This window comes from Vulpes vulpes, chromosome 11 (assembly GCF_048418805.1).
Source record: "Vulpes vulpes isolate BD-2025 chromosome 11, VulVul3, whole genome shotgun sequence".
In the NCBI taxonomy this organism is placed as follows: domain Eukaryota; kingdom Metazoa; phylum Chordata; class Mammalia; order Carnivora; family Canidae; genus Vulpes; species Vulpes vulpes.
The window spans coordinates 23,772,100-23,798,956 of NC_132790.1; the positions used below are offsets into that span (position 1 = coordinate 23,772,100).

The 26,857-nt window shown below is 37.3% G+C and overlaps 1 protein-coding gene across 3 annotated transcripts in view; it reads left to right on the forward strand.

The window, feature by feature from the left end:
- NUP98 (nucleoporin 98 and 96 precursor) overlaps positions 1 to 26,857 on the forward strand; it is a 120,452-nt gene that overhangs the window by 75,982 nt on the left and 17,613 nt on the right. For all 3 annotated transcript variants that reach the window (XM_026010577.2, XM_026010578.2, XM_026010576.2), the window contains exons 19-28: positions 308 to 485; positions 1,596 to 1,760; positions 7,576 to 7,758; positions 8,469 to 8,625; positions 10,168 to 10,597; positions 13,428 to 13,657; positions 15,001 to 15,267; positions 20,695 to 20,852; positions 21,746 to 21,889; positions 23,394 to 23,536. In XM_026010577.2, the coding sequence (XP_025866362.1) occupies positions 308 to 485; positions 1,596 to 1,760; positions 7,576 to 7,758; positions 8,469 to 8,625; positions 10,168 to 10,597; positions 13,428 to 13,657; positions 15,001 to 15,267; positions 20,695 to 20,852; positions 21,746 to 21,889; positions 23,394 to 23,536 (2,055 nt within the window). The remainder of the gene's footprint in view (positions 1 to 307; positions 486 to 1,595; positions 1,761 to 7,575; positions 7,759 to 8,468; positions 8,626 to 10,167; positions 10,598 to 13,427; positions 13,658 to 15,000; positions 15,268 to 20,694; positions 20,853 to 21,745; positions 21,890 to 23,393; positions 23,537 to 26,857) is intronic.

Genomic DNA, 26,857 nt, shown 5'->3' on the forward strand with positions numbered 1-26,857 from the left:
CGGGCTGCCCAAGGCTGTATAGTTTAAGTGTTAATTAAAATTTAATTGGAAATAATTGATGTGCTGTGGTAGTTTAAAATGAATGGGAGTTTGACTCTTAAACCAGATACTGAATTGATGGTGCGGGTAATTCCTTGCTTTAAGCTTATCTACTCTACCCTGGGAGGCAAGACTCAAGTTTATGGAACACCTGCAGAATAATTCCAAAGTAACACAGGTACCTTTATTTGTTTTTGATAGAGGTGCTACTTGGCTTTCTGGTCTTAAATATGGAATATTTTATGCTTCATGTGGTTGTACATTACAGGAAGGCTGAAGTTACACTGGATGGAGTTTGGCCAACAGATAAAACATCTCGTTGTTTAATAAAGAGCCCAGATCGACTTGCTGATATCAACTATGAGGGCAGATTGGAAGCAGTTTCAAGGAAACAGGGAGCTCAATTCAAAGAGTACCGTCCTGAAACGGGTTCTTGGGTGTTTAAGGTATCACAGTCACTTAGTTCTTATAAAGAGTGACAAAATGTGTTAGAAGAGATCCTCTCTTAAATTCTTTTTATTTTTACAAATTAGGAAAGAGATGAAGAGATGAATCATGAATTTCTCCAAGTTGCACATCTTAGTTAAACCCTAGCACAATAAGGAGCTATTAAAAACTTTATGCTCACACATCTCTGCCTCTTTCTGTGAGCATTTAGATATACTTCTAAGGAATGTTTTTTAGTGTGTGGCATCATTAGAGACATGAGGCAGAATTTTTGTCTCTTGATATCAACTCTTCCTAGAGTTGATTTAAAGCTTTTTGGTGAGGAAGCTGTTGACTTCCTCCCTCCCTTAATTTTTTTAACCTCGTGATTTCTTTCTCTTCTAAGCCAGTTGGATTATTTAACTAGTTGAAGGCCTGACACAAGTCTGTAGCAAACAACTAGGCAGTATATCAATGTGCATTTGCTGCACATCAATACATTGTGCACTAAAAAAGTAATGGCTTTTTTAGATTTGGTTTTCTGTATTAATAAGTTAGTATTTAGGGATCCCTGGGTGGCGCAGTGGTTTAGCGCCTGCCTTTGGCCCAGGGCGTGATCCTGGAGACCCGGGATCGAATCCCACGTCAGGCTCCCGGTGCATGGAGCCTGCTTCTCCCTCTCCCTATGTCTCTGCCTCTCTCTCTCTCTCTCTCTCTCTGTGTGTGACTATCATAAATAAATAAAAATTAAAAAAAAATAAGTTAGTATTTATATACGAGCAACTAGTACTTTTACTAAACATCTAAATCTAAGGACAGGTATGTGTGATAACATTTCATTATGCCTTAAATATTTTGATAGCTCTCTTGTTTTTTCTTAAAGCTAATTCTGCATGATTGCAAGGACAGTACTATGGAAGCTCTGAAGAATATAAGTGTTAAAATTGATTTTGTTGGATTCTGGGGCACCTGGCTGGTTGAGTTGGTAGAGTGTATGACTCTTGATCTCAGGGTTATGAGTTTGAGTTGCGAGTTTTGAGTTTGATCTTGGGGTTGTGAGTTGGATGTAGAGATTACTTAAAAATAAAATCTTGAAAAAAGTAATTTTGTTGGATTCTTCTTTTCCTTAGGTCTCTCATTTTTCCAAGTATGGCCTTCAGGATTCTGATGAAGAGGAGGAGGAACGGCCATCTAAAACTAGTACAAAGAAGTTGAAGACTGCTCCTTTGCCTCCTACAGGCCAGGCTACCCCATTCCAGATGGCTCTTAATGGCAAGCCAGCACCTCCACCCCAGGTAGAGACAGGACAGTGAATTTGAATGGAATCCATGATACAGAAGTTGAAACCAAGTCATTCAGCTAGTACAAAGCTGTTTATGACCCCTGGAACTTTGAAGAGTACAAATGTATTGGCAATCACGTTGAGACAAGTACAAGGGAGGGCATGAGGTGGTTCTGGCATCTGTTTTTAAATTGAGAGATTTAAAGAATTCTCATACTGTGTGGATCATTCCTTCTACAGATTGTCATTCTTAAACACCTCCCTCTCTTTCATTTGGACTTGCTGAATTCTCTGCTCAGTTATCAACTTAAGGTAGCATTTTGCTTGTGTGGGTTGATACAAAGTAAATCCTAATTTCCTTGACTACCTGATGTGCAGTTTAATCTTGTTCATTACCTCCGTGGTTTTTTAAAAGTTCGATTAGCTTTCTGCAAGGGTTTTTTAACTCCATTTTTCTCAAATTGTTTGCTTATATACTTCAGCTAATCTCTTGATATTTGTATTTTAACAATACATAATCTTTCTGAAAATAGATCAGGTTTTAGAATATAAATGAATTATCTGGCGTGGGGAGGGAAGGGCTGCATTGTTTATTGCAATTACTTGTGTCATACTCTTTCAGTATTGTTAAGCCAGTATAAACCTTTTGTCCGTGCAGGGAAAGGGTTGTAATTTAAATATCAAGTAGTTTCTTTGCCAACTCATAAAGAGTTTTACTTTTCTTTGGATGTTGTTTATATTCAATCAAGTTACAAAAAATTTTTTTCTTTGCTGCCATACTCCCTCAAAGAAGAGAACTTAATACAGAATTTCTTTGTAAAGCATCCTCTACCTCTCAGCTGCTAAAAGCAGGACCTTTGGAATTTTTTGTGCTATAATTCTTATGGCTGCTGAAATGTGCGTTTTTTATGATTTATTAAATAATTTCTTGGGAGGCATTTTCTGGAGATTATTGTGTATGTATGTTCATATTTGCGCGTATAAGGTGAGGGGAGGGGATGATAAAAGTGGGGAGTGGGAAATACATTGGCTTCTATGTTCATAATCTTTGTAGCATAAAGTCCCTAAGAAATCTCTTCTGACCTAAAGAAATGCTGTAAATGGACTTGGTTTTCCAGTTTTCCACATTCATTTTTTTCCTGATTCATGCCTTGTATAATCCCTTTCTCTCCAAAGTGTCTTTTTGATCTTTCATTATATGTATTTCTCAAGATAAGTCAGATAGCTTTATTTCTGCTAATAAAATAATTCTAAGATCCTAAAGATGCAGCTGTGAAAGAAAAGCTTTATCTGTGGATAGAGCAAATTTATGTAATGTGTCTTGACAACCAGTGGTTTTTGTTTTAGGCTGTTTAATTTCCAGAATACAAACAGTAAGAGATAACTGTACATTTCTGTGATGACACGTCAGTAGGTGAGGACTCTTTAATAAGAGCACCAAAAAATTTCACAAGAACCAGGTTATAGGAAAAAGAGACGTGGTAAGGATGCAAACGGGCAATGAGAATACAGCAAGTGGGATCTTTTTCAGATATCCCCTTTGAAGAAGTGGGTGGTCTTTGGATGGAGAAAGCAGAAATGGGAGAAACGGATAGAGTTGTTTAGGTATTAGGCTAACATATTAGAATAGTAAAGAAGGACTCTTCCTTCATATTACCCAGAGACCTAAGTGAGACAGGTAGAAAATACTAGTAGTTGCATAGCTTTCATTAGCACCAAAGATCTAAATTTTATTTAGCATGAGGAAATTACTTGAGCCATCTGAATGAACCAGGAACAGAGAGCAGAGAGCACAGTCTTTTCATCTTAGTGTCAAGATGACTGTCTTCACACTGTCACCCCTGGGGAGCTTGATTTCAGGGACATTGTGTTCCCTCAGTCCGCTCTAGCTTTTTTTTTTTTTTCCCCTTCTCCTGTGCACAATCTCAAGTTCTCAGAGTTGAGAGTAGAGGGTTTTTTAGGTATTAGGAAGATCTGTATTTTTGTTTAATGGTCACTTTATCCCACTCCCTTTTATGTAATATCCCTATTCCCCTCTTTGTAGTTTGTTCTTAATTTTGATTTGCTCCTAAAGAGGTAAATCTATGCAGCCAGAAAACATTGAGGTAACTGAATCTTCACATAATCTTTTTTTTTTTTTTTTTTTTTTTTTAAGATTTTATTCACTTGTTCATGAGACACAGAGAGAGAGAGAGAGAGGCAGAGACACAGGCAGAGGGAGAAGCAGGCTCCATGCAGGGAGCCCAATGTGGGACTCAATCCCGGGTCTCCAGGATCACGTCCCGGTCTGAAGGCGGTGCTAAACCGCTGAGCCACCCGGGCTGCCCCATATAATCTCTTCTTTGCCTTTGAAGTTTGAGAAAATGTTGACAGAAAGACTTTCATCACACAAATGATTCAGGGCAGTTGCAAAAACATTTGATAGTTAGAACATTTCCAAAATGCTGATCTGAGATCCAGTTTTCAGTTGACTGCATCACTACTTTGGTAACCTTTAATTCCATATTTATGGCATGGGGTTCAGGGAGAATTATATTTTAAATGCTTTCCCCCAGGTGATTGAAATATGTGGTCAGGCTTTAGAACCATTTGTTGAAAGACCTCAAATGGCATTTAGGCAGAGAGACATATTCGCTTTTTACTTCCACATTTTACTGCACTGTATCTTGTGTTCAGTATGATCAGGACAGAATAGTTGACTTGGTTCAGAAACTTACTATTGCTTACTTGATGAGTACATTAAAATGAATTAGAAATTTGTTTAGAGGGAAGAAGTGATTAGGATTTAGAAGAATTTCTAAATTTCTAAAATAGATACTAGAAACCTTTTTGTTTTAGATATTAATGTTGCACTGTCCTACACTTCTTGTTGTAATATCCCTGAATATATGTTTAGAAATATACACACTTACTTTGTGGGCCCTTGAAACCGTGACATGAAATTCCTCCTGAGAACACCGTAATGTTGATAGGGTTGATTTTCCAGCCAAATGAATATGAAACATTTTTTGCAGTTAGGAAACCAGTTATTTTGGTAGCAGGCAACAGTAATAGTTATACTAGATAAAACTGAGGGGAAGGACAGTATGAATTATTTAAATACCTGTTTGACCATGGATTGGTTTTTCACCCTTTGTTGAATAAAGGATGTCATGATTTACTTTACCTACTTGAATTACTTTATGTTCTAGATTAAGAGGTGCTTTATTTTCAGGGTTTGGCAGCTTTGTATGAGGAATATTCTCTTGAGGTGGAAAGTGAAGGTTCCTAAAATCATTGAAGGTTTTTTTTTTTTTTTTTTTTAAGATTTTATTTATTCATGAGAGACACACAGAGAGAGGCAGAGACATAGACAGAGGGAGAATCAGGCTCCATGCAGGGAGCTCGATGTGGGACTCAATCCTGGGACTCCAGGATCACACGCTGAGCCGAACGCAGATGCTTAACTGCTGAGCCACCCAGGTGTCCCTCATGGAAGGTTTCATTCATGAAACTTCACCCTCCATATATCTAAAGAGACAGTCATTTTACAGATAGTACCATTGTATGTAGGAATTGTAATATACCGTGCTGCCATGTAGACATAAATAAGATCAACTTTCAGAGATTATAATATATGAAAGAGATATTCTGTTTGTCTGCTTTTCCCAGTATTTTATTTACTCTTTTCCATAGATTTCCTAAGGGCTTCCTTTAAAAACAAAACCAAAAAAAAAAAAAAAAAACTTCCTTGATCCCTTTTGAGCCATCTTTCTATTATTATTATTATTAGTCTATTTTTCTTTTCAGGACTGGCTTTGAAGAAGCACCTGATCTCCCAAGATTTCTCTGAAAATAAGTACACAGACATCTTTTGGGGGAGTTTATTGCAATTACTTAGATATACTTTAACAAAATTCACTAATGGGGGTCCTAGGAGCTTACTAGTTCCTCATAGTTTCATAGTTTCCCCCTTATCCAGTTATTACATGATACCTCATAGCTTCAGAATCTGTGCATGAGGGTGAAGCAAATAAAACCTTGATACTTCTTAAAAATACTCTGGGTCCCTTAGGTCTCTAAGTCGTTTAAGGCAAAATGGGTAGATTTCATCAAATTGTTCTAAGTGAACATCTCTTGCTGCTGTTATTTCTTTGTTGAATAGTGTAAGTTGAAACCATCCTCCCCTTTTTTCCTTTCCTCCCACCCATCTTCACTCCTTGTTCTTTCATATTATCAATTGCTTTTGCTACTGTATGCCAGGGACCACACTAGGCAGTAGAATTGATGAAGAGAATATCCGATGAATGTTGGCTTTAACAATATGCTTGATAATAGATACAGAGAATAAAAGTAGGCTATAATCTGTTTTCAAGCCTTGACAATGTGGTGAGACAAATAAATACTGCATATGTGAGAAATCATAATATATCATGATAAATTATTAAAAACAGTTTAGACGGGGTATTATAGGAGCCCAACAGACAGAGGGTATCCTCACTGATAGGCTGACACAGAGGATGTGAAGTAGTTTAATAACTTTTCCTAAAAGTGAATTGGTTAAAAACTAACTTGTGAAGGAACCTTTGGAGTTAGAGTGTTCCCACAGGTCTTGTAAGTAAAACAGGAACATTGTGACCAAGTCTACTTTTTTTTTTATTTTTTAAAGTTGAAAAAGTTACATTAATGGCTATTTCTTTGTCCACAGTAACCATGAAATTATTTTTTAAACTACCTGTTAACATAATAGCATCAATTTGAAGGTCTCCGTGAAATAGGCCACTTATGAAGATAAGCCTCAAACTTTGGAATATTAATAATCTACAGATGATACCATGATAAAAATAATTAGTAAAACTTTTGATTTTGAGAATGTTTCATAAATTGGTACCATTTTATCAGCCATTTGATACCATTTTATCAGATGTAATATGCAAGTTTAGGATATACTTAATGAATTTGTGCTGAACCAGTTATTTTACAGTGTCCTACAGATTGATGAGTTATTACCTTTCCAGATCATAAACTGTTAGTCATGAGTATATCTTGAAAACTGCTTAATAAATGTAAATCTAATTCTAAGCACTTGAACAAAAGGATTATTCCAAGATTATATTGTTCCTAGGGGCACCTGGCTGGCTCAGTCAGTAAAGCATGGGACTCTTGATTTTAGGATCAGGAGTTCAAGCCCCCACTTTGGACATAGAGCTTATTTTAAAAAACAAAACGAAAAAGAAAAACACCAAACAGTTCCTAATATTACTTTGTTTTTCCTTTTGGGAAAATAAACATTGTTTGTATCTTATATGGTACTACATATATAGAGCCCAGCTGACTTTTAGGATTCAGTTACCCAAAAAGTAAACTCCAGGCCCCAAATTATGTTCACTGGAAATTTATTTCTAATTGTTTTCATTTAAAAAATGCCAAGTTGTTGGAGACCTTTTAATCTCTTTTCCCAAAGGCTTCTGGCTACAAGGCAGTGTAAGGGCAGGGTTATCCTGTGTATATCAGAAAATTATATTTGCTAGCTAAATCAGGTAAGGCAGTCTTTGTCTAAAGACCACTATTTGTTCAGTATGGGGCTTCGGATCCAGACACCAGACCTGAATATATTACAAAAGGGTGATTTCAGGAATCTGTATTTGGACCCCCAAGTACATACAGAGGGGATTTAGGATAATTATTGTTGAAGCCTTTTTAGCAAACATGCTACCTTGCATTGTCGTAGGATCAGCAGAATCTAGTCCTGCTATATCATGTTCTGAATGAACTAAATGTGGTCTAAAAGCTGTCTGTCTGTCTGGTGTAATTTAATGCTGCTTCCCTGATCTTTCTGCTGTCTACAGAGCCAGAGCCCAGAGGTGGAGCAGTTAGGGAGGGTTGTGGAGCTGGACAGTGACATGGTAGATATCACCCAGGAGCCAGTTTTGGATTCCATGTTAGAAGAGAGCGTGCCTGAGGATCAGGAGCCCGTGTCTGCCTCAACACACATTGCGTCTTCACTGGGAATTAATCCACATGTCTTACAGGTGAAGTCCTAATCCACCCTTCCTACAACAGGAAGCCAAACTGCTCTTTACCTCCCGTGCATAACCTTGGGCTGCTTCTTTAATTATTGACTGAAGAGCATTGACTGGTCATTGGAATGAGAAAAAAAGACAAGAATATGGCCCCTGTTTGGGTCTCATTTTTCCATTCTGGGAGGGAAGGGGAAGGTTATATTGAGATTCAGAAGACCTGGATTCCAACCTCAATTTTGTAACTATTACCATGTGACTTTAGACAAGTCCTTTAACATCTGTGAGCACTGATTTTTCTCTATAAAATATACTTTGTTTCCTTCCTAGGGTGGTTTTGAGGCTCTAGAAAGTGCTCCATAAAAGTTTTCTTAATAAGCTAGTAGATACTGGTTTATTTAAACTCTATCTCTACTTCCCCCTACCTATGCCTTTTGGCATGCTATAAGTTTAGCCTTTGTCTTATATTTGAAGTTAATCATTCAGCAAACAGATGGGCAATTGCTGTGTGCCAGGCTTTGGCAAGACTCTAGATACAAAAAGTATTCTATAATTTCTACCCTTCAGGTACATACAGTATAACAGAGTCAGCCACACAAATACACTAACTCTGGACAGAGCCTGTAGGAAGAGCAGTTTATTTGTTATTGGAAACTGCATTTTTCTTTTTTGGCCTTTGGATTTCGGGGAACACATTCATTCTATAGATATTGCCTTTTTAGATCATGAAAGCATCATTGCTTGCTGATGAAGAAGATGTAGATATGGTTCTGGATCAACGCTTCAGTCACCTTCCTTCTAAAGCAGATACTTCTCAAGAAATCTGTTCTCCCAGACTCCCCATTTCAGCATCCCACTCATCAAAATCCCGTTCTTTAGGTACTGTAAATGATGCTATTTTACAAGAAAGCTGTAAAGTCCTGCTTTTCACCTGTCTTCTGAGTTGAGTCAGCTTCTCTAGCGAATATCCCCCTAAAGGCATATGATAATAAGGATGTCAAGAGGAGATGTACTCTTAGAAATTTGTTAGGTGGGCCAGATTTTGTTTTTTTGTTTTTTTTAAAGATTTTATTTATTCGAGAGAGAGAGAGAGAAAGAGGGGCAGACACGCAGGCAGAGGGAGAAGTAGGCTCCATGCAGGGAGCATGATGTGGGCCTCAATCCTGGGTCCCCAGGACCACGTCCTGGGCCAAAGGTGGCGCTAAACCGCTGAGCCACCCAGGCTGCCCAGTGGGCCAGTTTTTAAAAGCCATAATCAGCTTTATTGGTGTAGATGAAGAAATTTTATGGAACACAAAGCATTTGTGATTTGTTTGGGTTATGTCTTTATTTGCTTATGAATGTGGATTAAGTAGTAAGCTCAGATTTCCTCATTTTTATCATATTTTAGAGAAATGAGCAAATTGTCCTGCACTGTACTCTTTTTGGGCAATCCTCATGCTATCCTTATTTTCTTGCCTTCTGGGGGCAAATGTTGCTTCTTAAAATGCACAGTAACTTGTCAGATTTCTACTTTTTCCTAAATCTCCCTAAATTCCTAGGGAAGTAATATCTGACTTTAAAGATTTCCCTTTTTCTTTTTGTGGGCTTCTAACTATGTGGAACTGAGGATAGAGGGACTTAAGTACATTTGGATTGGGGGTTTAAGGGATTTAAGTACATTTGGATTGGTTCCTTAAGCCAAGGAAACTACCAGGAAGAGATTTGTCTATGTTGCCTGAAAAACTGTTTAGTTTTCAATTCTTTCAAGTGTTAATTTCCATTTTAAAAATATTGTAACTAATAAACTACCAGTTAAACATTCATTACAACCTTTTCCATAATGGGCACTACATGAAAATCTTATACTTCAATAACTAACTCCTTGCTTTAGGCAGGATTAGAAAACAGGCAGTAGTAATAAGAACTGTCCTCCAAAACGTGTTAAGATGTCTCGGTGGGTTTTCCTTTCATTGAGTCTAGCATTGAGTATTAGAGTGGTAGCAGTTTGAATTTTTCTGTTGACTAAGAATGGTTACATTTGACATTCTAACAAGGGTATGAACATTGGTGTTAGACTTCCCTGGGCTTCTGTCAGTGCTGCCACTTAATAGCTTTGTGGATTTGGACTAAACACTATTCTGAGCCCAATTTTTCCACCTATAAAATGAGGATACTATTAGTAGTAGTAAAAAATAATAATAATAATAGTAGTAGTGTTTGTTATTGATGTCAATAATTGTTGTTGGGCTCGTTATCACTAAAATTCCTGCCTTGATTTCTTGGTTGAAAGAGCATTACACTCACTCTGACTTGCTGCTTGTCACCAATATCTGATTTAGTTGGTTTGATAAAGCTGTGATTTCATCCTCACTGATTATTGCTGTTCAAGAAGCAATAGAGACTGTATTTTCTAATAGTCTTTTTTTCCCCCTGTTTCAGTTGGTGGGTTACTACAATCAAAGTTCACTAGTGGATCTTTTCTTTCACCAAGTGCCTCTGTACAAGAATGTCGTACTCCCAGAGCAGCATCTTTGATGAATATCCCATCCACGTCCCCTTGGTCTGTCCCTCCATCCCTGACCTCTGTGTTTACAGTGCCCAGCCCAGCCCCTGAAATTCAATTGAAAACCGTGGGTACACGCAGACAACCAGGCCTAGTTCCTCTTGAAAAGTCTGTTACCTATGGCAAGGGGAAACTCTTGATGGACATGGCCCTATTTATGGGACGCTCATTTCGAGTTGGTTGGGGCCCCAATTGGACTCTTGCTAATAGTGGAGAACAGCTGAGTGGCTCACATGAACTGGAAAATCATCAGATTGCCGATTCTATGGAATATGGATTCCTGCCTAATCCAGTAGCTGTTAAATCGTGAGTCACATTTTCCTTATGCTTTTTAAGAAAGGCAACTTAGTTGGTAAGACAAAAACGTTTCATTATGAGGTGACCCAAGGTCAAAGCTCTGCTTTGGTGATCTTTCTAGAAATGTTCTTAGTACAGTTTTAGATAGCAGAAGATCTTTGTATAATTAAAAACTAAACTTACAAAACATGAGAGACACCTAACTCTGGGAAATGAACAAGGGGTAGTGGAAGGGTAGGTGGGTGGGGGGTTTAGGGTGACTGGGTGATGGGCACTGAGGAGGGCACTTGGGATGAGCACTGGGTGTTATGCTATATGTTGGCAAATTGAACTCCAATAAAAAAAAACTAAAAAAAAAAAAACTAAACTGAATAATAAGACGATTCCATTGTACCATCAGGGTATGAAGAGTATATAATACTTCCTTAATGGTTAAACTTTAGTTGAAAATGTAACAGACCCAAAGCTGATACTGCAGCATTCCTTGTTTTTTTTTTTTTTTTCATCCTTTTTATTATAAGCGTTTTTTTTTCTTTTTTTTTTTTTAATATATATATAAGGTATCTTCTTAATTAGGCACAATTCCTATATCTTGGATCTGATAAGGTGAATGTATAAACTGTATCATCTGTGCATAAGTATTTGGAAATAAGATGACATCTAATAGGGGCTCCTGACTGGCTCAGTTGGTAGAGCATACAAACTCTTGATCTTGGCTTTGTGAGTTCAAGGCCCCCCCCCACATTTGGTGTAGAGCTTACTTTAAAAAAAAAAAAAAGGGCAGCCCTGGTGGCGCAGCGGTTTAGTGCCGCCTGCAGCCTGGGGTATGATCCTGGAGACCCGGGATCGAGTCCCGCTTCGGGCTTCCTGCATAGGGCCTGCTTCTCCCTCTGCCTGTGTCTCTGCCTCTCTCTCGCGCTCTCTCTCTGAATGAATAAATAAATAAATCTTTAAAAAAAAAAAAAAGATCATCTGATAACTGTATTATGTTATATATTACTACATAATCCTTATCATTAACATATGTGTGTTTATAGTTCTGTATACTTTGTCTATGTGTATGAGTGTGCATGTATATGGATAGATCTATATATATCATGCAGATTATATATGTATAGTTTCTGGTAGTAATTAGGTAGTATGCATACAGTTTTGTGCAAAATATATAACATTTTCGTATTTACTTTTTATAATAAATTGTGCTGTCCTTTTTTTAAAGATTTTATTTATTAAAAAAAAAAGATTTTATTTATTTATTCATGTGAGACACAGAGAGAGAGAGTTAGAGACATAGGCAGAAGGATAAGCAGGCTTCATGCAGGAAGCCCGATGTGGGACTCAACCCCAGGACTCCGGGATCATGCCCTGAGTCAAAGGCAGACTCTCAACTGCTTAGCCATCCAGGCGTCCCAAATTGTGCTTTGTTACAAATTAAATGACTGTGATTACCTATTCTTAATTTTTAAAGTTGACTTTGAAGAAACACAGAACAACAGCATCTCTTGAACCTCACAGTCAGGAATGTTGATTCTAAACCTAGGTTATGCATGATGTCATGATATTTTGTAGGTTTTTAAGTTTTGTTTTGTTTTGTTTAAGATTTTATTTATCTATTTGAGAGTGAGAGCACAAGCGAGGAGTTGGTGGTGAGAGGGGCAGAGGGAGAGGGAGAAGCAGACTCCCTGCTGAGCAGGAAGCCAGTGCAGGGCTCAATCCAGGACCCCAAGATCATGACTCCAGCCTAAGGCAGACACCTAACTGAGCCACCCAGGTGCTCCAATGTCATGATATTTTGAAAATTGTTAATATCAATCTTAAAATCAGATCAGAGCCAGATTGATTATATGTTCATCTTAATTTAGAATCAGTTCTACAGTATATATATAAGCTTAGCCTCACAACTTTTGATACCTCATGAAGTGTAACTTGAGAAATCAGTATCCCACAATGCCCTTTGGTCCTTGGATTTCATAATATCTAGATACATACTGAAACCAGTTCCAAATGGAACTCTTTTTTTTTTTTTTTTTTTTAGATTTTATTTATTTATTCATGATAGACACAGAGAGAGAGAGAGAGAGGCAGAGACACAGGCAGAGGGAGAAGCAGACTCCATGCAGGGAGCCTGACATGGGACTCCATCCTGGGTCTCCAGGATCATACCCTGGACTGAAGGCGGCACTAAACCGCTGAGCCACTCGGGCTGCCCCAAGTGGAACTATATTGATTTCCATTCTTGTTATGACCTGACCTAAAGAATAAATTTAAGCCTTTGGATTCTTTTTTTTTTTTCTGCACATCTTCCCTTTATTTTTTTTTTTAAAAGATTTATTTATCAATTTACCAACATACAGAATAACACCCAGTGCTCATCCTGTCAAGTGTCCCCCTCAGTGCCCGTCACCCATTCACCCCCACCCCCCGCCCTCCTCCCCTTCCACCACCCCTAGTTCATTTCCCAGAGTTAGGAGTCTTTATGTTCTGTCTCCCTTCCTGATATTTCCCACACATTTCTTCTCCCTTCCCTTATATTCCCTTTCACTATTATTTATATTCCCCAAATGAATGAGAACATACACTGTTTGTCCTTCTCCGATTGACTTACTTCACTCAGCATAATAAGAGCCTTTGGATTCTGAATGCATGGGCCAGATAATTTGTTTACTTAGTATATGGCAAATAAGTTCATTATAGTTTGGCATTAAAAAATACAATTTCTGTAAAATCATAGGGACGTGTTTTGCATTCTCTTTGTAATCATAAAAAGATATAAAGATTTATAGGAAAATTCTAGCATCTGTCTTATCTTTATTTTCTGTCTTGTCATTTGTTCTTATAGCCTAACTGAGTCTCCATTCAAAGTTCATTTGGAAAAACTCAGTTTGAGACAAAAGAAGCCAGATGAAGACCTACAATTATATCAGATACCTCTGGAGCTCAAATTAAAACATAGTACCGTCCATGTGGATGAACTGTGTCCTCTCATTGTCCCTAATCCAGGAGTTGCTGTCATTCATGACTATGCAAATTGGGTTAAGAAAGCATCAGGAGATTTTTTGGAAGCACAGAGTAAGTTGGACTGTTCTAACCTTTGGTGTTTCAGGAACTAGAGTAGGAGCATGTGTTCATAGGAGGACAAATTTCCTTATGCAAATGTAGTCAGCGGATGCCCAAGCTCTCACTTGTTTATAGTTGAGTTGGAATGAGCAAAATCTCTAGGAAGAAGAAATGATAACCTTTTTACAATTATTCTTATGGCTTTTAACGTGCAAGTCCTTGTTCACAGGAACAATTGCCAGATTCCTTGGATTTTTGAAGTTGCATTCCTTCCTCCACCCAGAGAACATAGGGAGAAAAAGCTGTTCCTTCTTCCTTTTTACATCCTACCCATTCTTCTATGTCCATCTTAAGTACCACTTGTTCTTCCCAACAGTTTTAGCGTTCATAACTTGCCTTCCTAACCTCCCTGTTACCTTTCTATAACTATTGTGACCATGGTTTTCTACACCATACTTTGATAAATATTTTCCTAATTTGGGAACTTACTATTTCAAATAGTAGAAAATCATACTTAATTAGATGTTTCATAACATTTCAACATTATTGAAGAATGGTGACTATTTTAGACTGTTTCCATGCCACACATTTTGGGAATTGTGTATATTCATTTCTTTGTGTTTGCTTTAGTTATCTTCTTTTCAAACATGTGAGTCATCTTACCATTGTATACTTGTATTTGGCTTAGTGGTAAATGATTCTTTCGTTTTGTTGTCCTTCCTGAGGAGCAACAGTAGTTAAGAATATAGAGGTGGACTCAGATTACTTGGGTTCAAAGCTTGGCTCTGCTGCATGTTGCCTGTAACTTTAAGCAAGTCACATAATGCTCTGTACTTTAGTTTCCTCATTTATAAAATAAAGATGGTAACTACTGTATAGTTACATGGTGTAGTTTAGAGTTGGCTTTACTCTTAAATGCTTTAAACTGTCATTCAGACTCACTATATGCTAGGCTATACCTGCTGCAGGAGGGAAGACTCCCTCACAAGTTTTTAGAGCACTTCATGTTTTGTAAAGCATTTTGTAAACAGAATTTAATCAAATTAGAGGACTTTTCTCTGTCATTTGAGATTATATTAGCCATAATTCAGATAGAATAATCTGTTTAAAGGAACATAGAATTATATTTGTTATAGAAGTATCACAGGAACATAGAGTGAACAAGCAGTTATACTACACACTGGAACTTGTAAGACACAGCAGAGTGAGCTGGAGACAAATTTAGGGAAATTAACTTGAGTGGTTGTTTGAGGTATTTATTAATTTATGTATTTTAATGCCACAATTACAGTGATGTCCTCTCTCTGTAGGTACTTTGACTTCATATCAGTACTGTTTTCCTGTCCCTTCTTTAGTTGTGAAGCACTGGAGCCTAACATGGACATTATGTGAAGCCTTATGGGGCCACCTGAAGGAGCCTGACAGCCAGCTGGATGAGCCCAGTGAATACATTCAGATTCTGGAACGAAGAAGAACTTTCTCTCGCTGGTTATCCCATACTGCCGCACCTCTAATAGAGGAGGAAGTCTCCTTAACCCGAAAAGACAAGCCTGTGGAGGCTGTCTTCAGCTACCTCACGGGCAAGAGGATCAGTGAGGCCTGTTCTCTGGCCCAGCAGTCAGGTATGGTCCTTCTGCACACCTTTATCTACATCCTACTCACTAGTGGTCTCTGCCCCTTAATTGTAGATTTGTCTTTGTCTTCTAACCTGAATTAAGTAATTATAAACTTCTCAGGAAGATTGCTGATTCCTCCAGAATAGGGACTGGTTTCTAGTTTTCTTTCTAGTACTTTAAACATTAAGTTTACTTAGTTAAAATTATTTCAGTTTTTATGCTACCTACACATTTGTAGTAAAACTAGAAAATGCAGATAAGCAAAAAGCAATAAACCCAAATCACCTAAGTCCTTTAGCATTTACTAAATACATTTCAATGTACAGCTTGTACTTGAACTGTTTACTTTGGAATATATAAGGTATATTAAAATTCGTGTAGGTGGGGGTTCGGACACCAGGGTGGCTCAGTGGTTGAGCATCTGCCTTTAGCTCAGATCATGATCCTCTGGTCCTGGGATCGAGTCTTCCCTCAGGGAGCCTGCTTCTCCCTCTGCCTATGTCTCTGCCTCTCTCTGTGTCTCTCGTGAATAAATCTTAAAAAAAAAATTGTGCACACAAAGTAAATGCACGCAAAGTAAATATGCATGTAAATTTTTCAAAGATGGTATCCTACTGTGTGTATATCATGTGTTCTTTTTATGTTCGATAAATATTATAGTCAAATGGTTCTTAGTATTTTTTTAATCTACAAATGTACCATGTTACTGAATTCCTTTTTTGACATATAGGCCCCCCCACCCTCCACTGTAAGTAACACTCCAAACCTTTTAAACATAGGTATTTTACATTAATTCGCTTACTTCATTCAAGTAAATAAATATGTAAATTTAACTTCTGGGTTAAGATATTTACTTTTTTTTTTTTTTAGGACTTCCCATTATATATTAATGCTCTTTTTAGTTTCCCTTCCACTAATGAGAGGCATTCAGCAAGTACTTAATAATTATCCAGACACAAATCTTGATAAGAATAAAAAATGGCGGGCAGCCCGGGTGGCTCAGCGGTTTAGCGCTGCTTCAGCTCAGGGTGTGATCCTGGAGACCTGGGATCGAGTCCCGTGTCGGGCTGCCTGCATAGAGCCTGCTTCTCCCTCTATCTGTGTCTCTGACTCTCTGTGTGTCTTTCATGAGTAAATAAATAAAATCTTAAAAAAATAATAATAATAATAAATGGCATAGTCCAGTTTAATCTATGTGTATAATAAGATCCCTCATCAAACATTTTTACTGAAACCTAACTCATCTGAAACCAACTAATTGGAGCCTTGAACTGGATTTATTTTTGGAGGACTTGGCCAGTTTGGATTGTAAGGAACAAATCATAGAAAAGGCTAGTATCAAGAACTTACATACATGACTAGTTGCATTCCACTATCACTACATGTTTAGCTCAATGTCTTTTGTGGTCTTCATATATTTTTGTACACTGAGAATTTGTCTTTAGGATTGGCCTTTTATAAAGTTATGCTCACCAACACGTATATGTACAGCAAAAGAGGATCTTAAGGAAGTCAGGTCCTTAGATTTATTTGTTCACAAACTCTTTTTCCTCCTTTTTTTTCTTTTCTTTAAGGTTAGACTTTTGGCGAGGCACTACCTTTCACCATATCAAAAACTTTTGCTTCACTACCTCCACTTTTAAAAATTGATAGAACAACTAAATAGAGTATCAAGAATGTAAAATACTTGAATACTGTCAGTGTTACCTGATACCTACCCAACAAGAAGAAAGACCTCAAATCAATAACCTAAGCTTCTACCTTAAGAAACTAACAAAATAAGAACTAAACCAAAAGGCAGAAGAGAAGAAACAGTAAAGATTAGAACAGAAATCAATGAAAATGGCACCATTAAAAACAGTAATCAGTAACACCAAACATTAGGTCTTTGAAAAGATTAAGGAAGTTTGCAAACCTTTGACTACACTGATAATGGGAAAGACAAATTACCAAAAAACAGAAATGAAAGAACATCACTACTAACCCTACAGAAAAGGAAATATTATAAGAAATTCTGTGTTAACAAATTCAACAACTGAGATAAAATTGACAAATTCCTAAGAAAATATAAATTACCAAAACTGACTCAAGAAAAAGTAGATAATCCAAATTGATCTATAACAAGAAATTGAATAATTAAAAATCTTCACTCAGAAAAGCCAAATTCCATATATCTTCACTTTTTTATTTATTTATTTTTAATGTTTTTTATTCATGAGAGGCAGAGAGAGGCAGAGACTTAGGCAGAGGGAGGAGCAGGCTCCATTCAGGGAGCTTGATGTGCGACTCAATCACGGGACTGCAGGATCACACCCTGAGCCAAAGTCAGACGCTCAAAACTGAGCCACCCAGGCGTCCCAGTAAACACTGTTTTTAAAGAAACAGTACCAATCCTCTGTAGCTCTTTCAGAAAATAGAGGGAGCACTTTCCACCTTGTTCTGTGATGACATTATTACCCTAATATCAAACCAGATGTACAAAAAACCTACAGTTAAAATCATACTTAAAGTTGAAAGACTGAATGATTTCACTGTAAGATGGGGAATACCATTTCTATACAACATTGTAATGGATTTTGTAGACAGTGTAATCAGATAAGGAAAAGAAGCAAAAGTCATACAGATTAAGAAGGAAGAGGTAAAACTGTCTTTTTTCAAAGATGGCGTGATTCTGTATGTAGACATATCAGCCCCAAGGAATGCACAGAAAAGGCAGTGGGACTAAATAGTTCCACAAGGTCTCAGGATTCAAGATTAGAATACGAAATTCAGTTGTGTTTCTGTGTATTATTAACAGGCAATCCAAAAATGAAATTAGAAAAACAGTTGAATTCGCAATAATGTCAGAAAGAATAAAATACCTAAAGAATAAATGTAACAAAAATGAGACTTGTACTATAACTATAAAGCAGTGCTGAGGAAATAAAGACCTACATAAATGAAGAAATACATTTTACATTTGCAGAATACATTTCAGCTTCAGGACCATTGTCATTTTTTTTTAAATTTAATTTATTTTTTTTTCCATTGTCATTTTTGGCTGGTAATTTTTTGTTGAGGCTGTCTTGGGCATTGCAAGATACCTAACAGCATCCCTGCCCCCTGCCTATAAAAGTCCTTTACCTTCAGCTGTGACAACCAGAAAATACCTCTTAGACATTGCCAAATGTTCCCTTGGGAACAAAACCACTCAAAATGAGAAGCACTGATGCATTATGAACCTCAGGTTGTTAATTTGTGTATTTAGTGCATTTTCCCTCAAAGTCTACAGCAGGCATTTTTGCAGAAATTAATAGGCTGATCATTATTTAGAAATGTAAAAAATCTTTAAACAGCTTTGGAAAAGAACAAAAAGTCATGCAACACAACACCTATCTGATTTCAAAACCTCTATAAGACTGCAGCAGTCAAGACAATGTGGTACTGGCATAAGAATGAGCATAGAAAAATACAATGGAAATGGGATTTCAAATATAAAATCCTTCCACTTTTATTCAGTTGATTTTTTTGACAAAAGTGCCAAGGTAATTTAAATATAAATAGTCTTTTAGTTGGATATTCATATGCAGATTAGTATATATTCTTACCTGTACCATACATTAAAATTAATTTGAGAGAGTACCCTAGAATGCTATACCATTTGCTCAGTATATGTCCTCATCAATGGGAAAGTCTGTGAAAAGTCAAGGATGCCTGGCAGAAGCAGTTTGGTTGGTTAACTGTGTAATTAAAGCTAAGGCTCTTAATGAATGATTGTATTAAGCTCTGAACTCAGCCATCTCTGGTGACCAGGATATTTATACATCTTGGTCAATAAATCCTCTCTTTTGGGTTCTCTAGATACACTTAAATATCTTTTCTTTTTTCCTTTAGTATTGTCACCTAGAATACCAGCAGCTCATGGTCAAGTGGGCTACAGCACTTACTGCATGAATCATAGTCCAGTCATGCTTTGATTACATATATGCAGAGAGACCACTTGGCCTCACATTTCCAGATGTGTTCCCGATGGCATGATTTCTGTCCTCTAGACCTCTCTTGTTTGTGAAGGAAACTTTTGTGGCAGGATGGTACTTTATATAGACGTGTAAGCGCTGACCCATAAACAAAAACAAAAGAAGGACTTGACTAGGAGGTTTGTTGTAAGGGCTGAAACTAAACATTTTTCTCTTAATGTACAGCTTAACTGGAAGTTTCATTAACTGGAATTTCTGTCCCCTCACTTTCTGGTTAATGAGAATCTATTTGTTTATTTAAAAGATTTTATTTATTTATATATTCATGAGAAACACAGAGAGATGTGGAGACGTAGGCAGAGGGAGAAGCAGGCTCTCTGCGGGGAGCCTGATGCAAGACTTTATCTGGGGACCCAGGATCACACCCTGAGCCAAAGGCAGATGCTGAACCACTGAGCCATCCAAGTGCCCCAAGAATCTTTTTATTGCTTCAGCCTTTGTAATTAAAAATTTGTAGTAAAAGATTATTGGACCTGGGAGAGTGAAAGAGTCAGTGATTCTATTTATACTGCATACATAGACTTTTCCTCTAGATTTCAGTTTGCCATTTCTCAGTACCGTCTAGTTGGATATGTTTTCTTTTTGTTTTTGTTTTTGTTTTAAGATTTTATTTATTCATAGAGATACACAGAGAGAGAGAGAGAGAAGCAGAGACACAGGCAGAGGGAGAAGCGGGTTCCACACAGGGAGCCCGACATGGGACTCGATCCTGGGTCTCCAGGATCACACCCAGACTGAAGGCGGCGCTAAACCGCTGCACCACTGGGGCTGCCCTTTTTCTTTTTTTTTTTTTAAGGCAAAAATTCTCACCTGTCCGTACTTTTCAGTTTCATACATCAGGAATGCCTGGGTTTCTCAGTAATTTTAGGGAGCAAACAGATTTTTTTCTGGTAATTCAAGAGGATGACTGAGCAGAAGTTCACACAAGGAAAACCTTTTTGAAAAAGATCATGCCCTTCAAAAGGTCCACTTGCTGAAAGTCCAGTAACTGGTATACTGTCCTTCAACTGAGATCCAATTCCTCTGGCATTCATCTTCACTTGCGCTGTGAATAGCTTATTCTAATTGGGCATGTTTTCAGTTATGTCATCTCAGTTTTCACCATATAAACCTTTGAATTAGATAATACTTTGCTCCATTTTACAGATGACGTACTTTATCTAGGGTCACAGAAGTAACAGATCTATCATTGAACTCTGTATACTATACACTCTATATGTAATTTAGGTTAATCTACTTTGAATATTTTCTACCCAAGCAGAAAATGGTAAGCCCTCCATCAGTATTTAGGCACTACTGCAGAAAGTAGTAAAGTTCTTCCTCCTGAGGACTAGAAGAAAGAAGATAATTCCCCCAGGTATTTCCCCAAGTCTGTTAGTCCTCAGTGATCACCAGAGAACTTCTGTTTATCTTGTAGGTGATCATCGTCTTGCCCTTCTTTTATCCCAGTTGGTGGGTAGCCAGTCAATCCGGGAGCTGCTTACCATGCAGCTGGTGGACTGGCAACAGCTCCAGGCTAACTGTTTCATCCAGGATGAGAGACTGCGGATCTTTGCATTGTTGGCTGGAAAACCGGTACTTTCTTCTTTTCTCATAAACTTGCATAAAATTTTCTTATAAATTCAAGATGGCTTGAGGTTAAGGGAAAGTGCTATCTTTTTAAATGGTATACCATGACACATAACTAACTAACTTGTTTTTAAGTTTTAGTGGAAGTGTTTTCAAATTACAAAGATACAACATGTACATTCTAAAAAAAAAACTGGTTACATAGAAATTAAAACATTAAGATTCACTATGTCCCTTACCATAGTGGTAATTTGTAGTCTCTTTCCAGACATTTTTAAGTCTATATCAACGTATATGTGTGCATATTTATACATGTGTGTATATTGCAATAAAATCAGTTATACATAGCAGTTCTGCAAGTTAACTGACTATGGACATTTTTTCATGTCATGTAGCATCATTCTTTTTAATAGCCACTTCTGTTCATTTTATGGTAATATGCCATAATTATCATAAGCAAGTTTTCTTTTGCTGCCTACATGATTGACTTCTCGATGTTACTTTCCAAAAATGAAGTAGCTGGTCAGAATTTTTGCATAACTTAAAGTTTTATAAGATGGCAACTCTGGCCAGTAAGAAAACCTCCTCTTCACTCTGTGGTTCTCATCTCTTCTCAGAGCACCAGTTGTCCAAATACACCCTCACCTGCCACTAAGGAACTGTGTATTTTATATTTGGATCATTAACACTGCCAACCTAGTTCATGCAAAATGTTAACAGGAGCACCTGGCTGGCTCAGTAGAGCATACAACTTTTGATCTTGGGATCATGAGTTTGAACCCCATGTTGGGTTTAAAAAAAAAAAATGTTACTTGAATAATAAGTGAATAACTTGCAGATTTGGGCAGTAACAAGGTAATGTATAACACATAGCTTGATAATGATTTTATCTCTTCCAGGTATGGCAGCTCACAGAGCACAGACAGATCAATGTGTGCTCATTTTTGGATTGGAAACGTGCCTTGGCTGTCCATCTTTGGTATTTGCTTCCACCAACAGCCTCCATTTCCAGGGCACTCAGCATGTATGAAGAAGCATTTCAGGTATCTTTGTCCAGTAGAGCCAACCAAGAGTCATGGGGGAAGTCCTGTTTTTTTGTTTTTTTTTTTGGAAGTCCTGTTTTTGCCAGAAAAGTACTGCAGAGAAAAAAACCATCCAAGTCACACTTCATAATACTTTTTCCTAACTGCTTTTTTTGAAAGTACCATAAAATTGAAATGGACCCTGGAGTGGTGCCTGGGTGGCTCAGTTGGTTAGGTGTCTGCCTTTGGCTCAAGTCATGATCTCAGGATCCTGGGATCAAGCCCCACATCAGGCTTTCTGCTCAGTGGGGAGTCTACTCCATTTTCCTTGCCCTCTGTGCTTGGCGCTCTCTCTCTCTCTCTCTCTCTCTCAAACAAACGAATAAATAAATAAATAAATAAATAAATAAATAAATAAATAAATAAATAAAATTTTTTAAAAAATGAACCCAGGAAATCTGATGGGAAACTTTCCTTTTCTCCTGCCTCTGGATAGGGCTACTCTTAAAATTCTCTAAGTGACTGACTGCTTCTATTTCATTTAATATGACGTTTCCACAGTTGACTTTCCTGAAGCTGTTTTCCTACCCCCAAATGAGAGGAATTTTCTTTATTCCTAATGCTGTCTTATTCCTTTGGGAATTCCTTGAGATACAGCCCAACCTCAAGTTTGGTATAGCCCCAAATTAGCAGGCTTGAAAAAGTTACCTCTAAATATCACATTTCATATGCCTTGACAGTGTTGAGGTTTAAGTATTATTAATGTGAGGGGTGCCTGGGTGGTTAAGTTGGTTGAGCATCCAAGTCTTGTTTTCAGCGCAGGTCATGGTCTCAGGGTTGTAAAATTGAGCCCCACATTGGACTCTGTGCTCAATAGGAAGTCTGCTTGAGATTTGCTCTTCCTCTCCCTCCACTTCTCTGCTCCCCCCTCCCTCATGCTCTCTCTCTAAAATAAGCAAAATCTTTTAAAAATATAATTAATGTGGGTTTTTTAAATATATTTTTTTCTTTAGAGATAGAGTGCAAGGAGTAGGGGGAGGGACAGAGGGAGGTGGAGAATCCCAAGCAGACTCCACAGCAGCCCAGAGCCTAACACAGGCCTCAGTTCCACAACTCTGAAACCATGACCTGACCTGAAACCCAGAGCCAAACACTTAATTAGCTGAGCCACTGAGGTACCACTATTAGTGTTTTCAAAGCCATCATTTCTTCAGTTATTTTCTTCCTGTCAATAGTTACTGTCTCTGATATCATTTGTCAGGAGAAAGAGAACACTAAAGAAACTGAGTGTAGTAAGAATTATGACAAGAGAGATATGAGGATTGATGAGAGCTATCCAAAATCTTTGATAGTCCCTTGAAGACAGGTGGGCCATGTCATCTTTTAAAATAAGCTGAAGATCTTGACACATTCCATTAGGGTGTCATCATTCTTAATACATGTGCCTAAGTAATTGATACATGATCACATCTAGTGAAATACACTCACAACTGATGTATTGTTTTATCAAATTCTTCCCCTCAAGAGTTCCTCTGAAGCTGACAGATATGCCTGCTCCCCACTTCCTTCATACCTGGAGGGCTCTGGCTATGTGGTAGAGGAGGAGCAAAATTCACAGAGACCACTTCAAGATGTCTGCTTTCACCTTCTAAAACTCTATAGTGACAGGTAAGTCAGAGCCATGCATGATAGTCACTTGAGAGCTTAATCAGCCCTAGGGAGTCCTTTCCTGAGTTTTTTCCCTTTAATGTGAGATCTGATTGCCAAAGTTTGTATAAATTAAAGTATAATTTATAGTAGTTGAATGCGAAGAATATTGGAATTAGAGTTAGAAATCTAAGAATTGATCGATTTTAATTAAGATACAATTTATAAATAATGAAGTGTGCATTTCATTATTATGTAACTGTCATGATCAAGATAACAATTATATTACCCCCCAAAAGTTCCCTCATTCCCTTTTGCAATCAGTCCCCACCCCCACACAACTAAGTTTTTTTTGTTATAGAATAATTTTGCTCTTATAGATTTTTACATTATTAGGATCATTCTGTTAACTTTTGCGCCTGGCTTGTTTTACTCACATAATGATTTTGAGGTTTATCCATATTAATATATGTATTAACAGAAGGATTTTTATTGTATAATTTATTCGTTTGTTGATGGATAGTTTTTCTTGATTTGGGTTGTTATGAATAAACATGTGATGATCATTTATATCCAAAGTATTCATATCGTATTACATTCCCACCTAGATCTCTAGGTGTTCCGTATCCTCTTCAAAATTTGGTATTGTCATTTTTTAAAAATTTTTTAATTTTAATTTGTCATTTTTTTAATTTTGCCATTTTAATGAGCATATACTGACATCTTATTATATTCAGTTATTTAAAACGATTTCAGCAGAACTCTTGCATATATCAGAAACACTGAGGGATTTTTTCAGTCATAACTAATTCTTATTTCAGTTCTTTAAATACTTTTTAAGTATTAAATGTGTAGCTGTATTAAAGGATAATACACTTTTTTTGTTTGTTTTTAAGATTTTATTTATTAGAAAGCATAAGGTGGGGAGAAGCAAAGGGAGAGGGACAAGCAGACTCCCTGCTAAACAGGGAGCCCTATATGAGGCTCCATCTCCTAGGACCCTGAGATCATAACTTGAGCTGAGTGTCTCTGCCTCTCTCTCTCTGTCTCTATGAATAAATAAATAAATAAATAAATAAATCTTAAAAATCTTTAAAAAATAAATAACTTGAGCTGAAGTCAGGTGCTGAACCGAGTGAGCCACCCAGGTGCTCCCAGATAGTATAGTTTTATATTGTGGAAACATATAAATAACTAAAGTTATTTATTTATTTATTTTTAAAGATTTTATTTATTTATTTATGACAGAGAGGCAGAGGGAGAACCCGGCTTCGTGCAGGGAGCCCAACATGGGACTCAATCCCGGGTCTCCAGGATCACACCCCCAGCTGAAGGTGGTGCTAAACCGCTGGGCCACTGTGGCTGCCCTAAAGTAGTGCTTTAATTTGCATTTCCTGGGCGCCTGGGTGGCTCAGTGGTTGAGCTTCCGCCTTTGGCTCAGGGTGTGATCCCAGGGTCCCACTTTGGGCTTTCCACAGGGAGCCTGCTTCTCCCCTCTACCTATATCTCTGCCTATTTCTCTACCTCTCTTGAGAGGTAATGTCTCTAATGAATAAGTAAATAAATGAATAAGTAAATAAAATCTTAAAAAAAATTTTTTTTGCATTTCCCTAATGTCTGATGATGTTGAGGCATTTTTTTTCACATGCTTATTTACCATCATCTATATATCTTCCTTGTGAAAGTATCTAATTCACATTTTTTTCTGCCCATTTTTTAATAGAGTTGTCTTGTGTTTCAATATCTCTTTATATATTCTGGATATTACTCCTTTATTATAAATGTGTTTTTGCAATTATACTTGTATAAGGGCTTGTTTTTTCATTTTCTTAAAAGATAATGAAGAGTAGAAGTTTAAACTGTAAATTTATTTTCCTGAAGTCACCAAATTTATTGGCATAAAATTATTCATAACATTTTCCTTATTATCTTTTTTAAATGTCTGTACGTATGATCTGTAACTATATCTCTCTCTTGGTATTAGTAATATGTTTCCTTTCTCTTTTTTTTTTTTCCTTGATTAGTCTGGTCTACCTCCAGTTTTTGGTTTTATTGCTTACCTCTACTATCTGTCTAGTTTAAAATATATCAGAAACCTAAATTTCAAACTTAAACCAGAAAGCAAACAGAAGAAACCAAACCAGAAAGTCTTTGCAACTATGAGTTAGGCAAACATTTTTTTGACACCAAATAAATAATTTGTAGAAGAAAAAAATTGGTGAACTAGACCAAAAAGATTAGAAGCTGCTAGTCATTGAAAAACTGTTAGGAGAATGAAAAGACAAGCCACAGATTAGGGGAATATATTTGCAATTTGTGGAACTGATAAAGAACTTGTATCAAAACATATAAAGAACTTTTTTTTCTTTTTTAAGATTTTATTTATTTGAGAGAGTGAGCATGCACAAGTGGGTGGGGTGGGAGAGGAACAAGCAGACTTCATGCTAAATGTGGAGCTTGGAGGCTGACATGGGGCTCAGTCTCTCGACCCTGAAGTCATAAACTAAGCTGAAATCGAGTCAGACACCTGACTGAGCCACCCCGGCATCCCCAGAACATATAAATAACTCTTAAAACTCAATAATAAAAAAAAAAAAAAAAAAAATTTATTTTATTTATTTATTTTTACAACCCAATTTTAAAATGGGAAAAATACTTATATAGTTGCCTTACCAAAGAAGACTTAGATGTCAATCACAAGAGAAAGTGTTCAGCATCAGTAGGCAGAAGGAAAATGCAAATTAAAACCATCATGCGATACCACCTATTAGAACGCCTAGACATTAAAAAGCCCTAGGGGCACCTGCGTGGCTCAGTCAGGTAAGCCTCTGACTCTTGATCTCAGCTCAGGTGTTGATCTCAAAGTCTTGAGTGCAAGCTCCTCCCAGTGTGGAGTTTACTTTAAAAAACCTAAAATAAAAAGACCTATACCAAGTGTTGTCATAGATGTGGAACAACTGGAATTCTCATACAGTGCTGGTGAAAAAATGTAAAATGTTATTGGCACTCTGATAAACAATTTGGCAGCTTAGAATGTTAGCCATACACCTGTATGCATATGATCCAGCTATGCCCTCTAAGGTATTTACCCAAAAGGAATGAAAACATCTGTGTACAAATGTTTGTAACAGCTTTGTTTGTAATGGTCCAAAAGTGGAATCAAGGGATCCCTGGGTGGCGCAGCGGTTTGGCGCCTGCCTTTGGCCCAGGGCGCGATCCTGGAGACTCGGGAATCCGAGTCAGGCTCCCACGTGCATGGAGCCTGCTTCTCCCTCTGCCTATGTCTCTGCCTCTCTCTCCCTCTCACTGTGTGCCTATCATAAATAAATTAAATAAAAAATA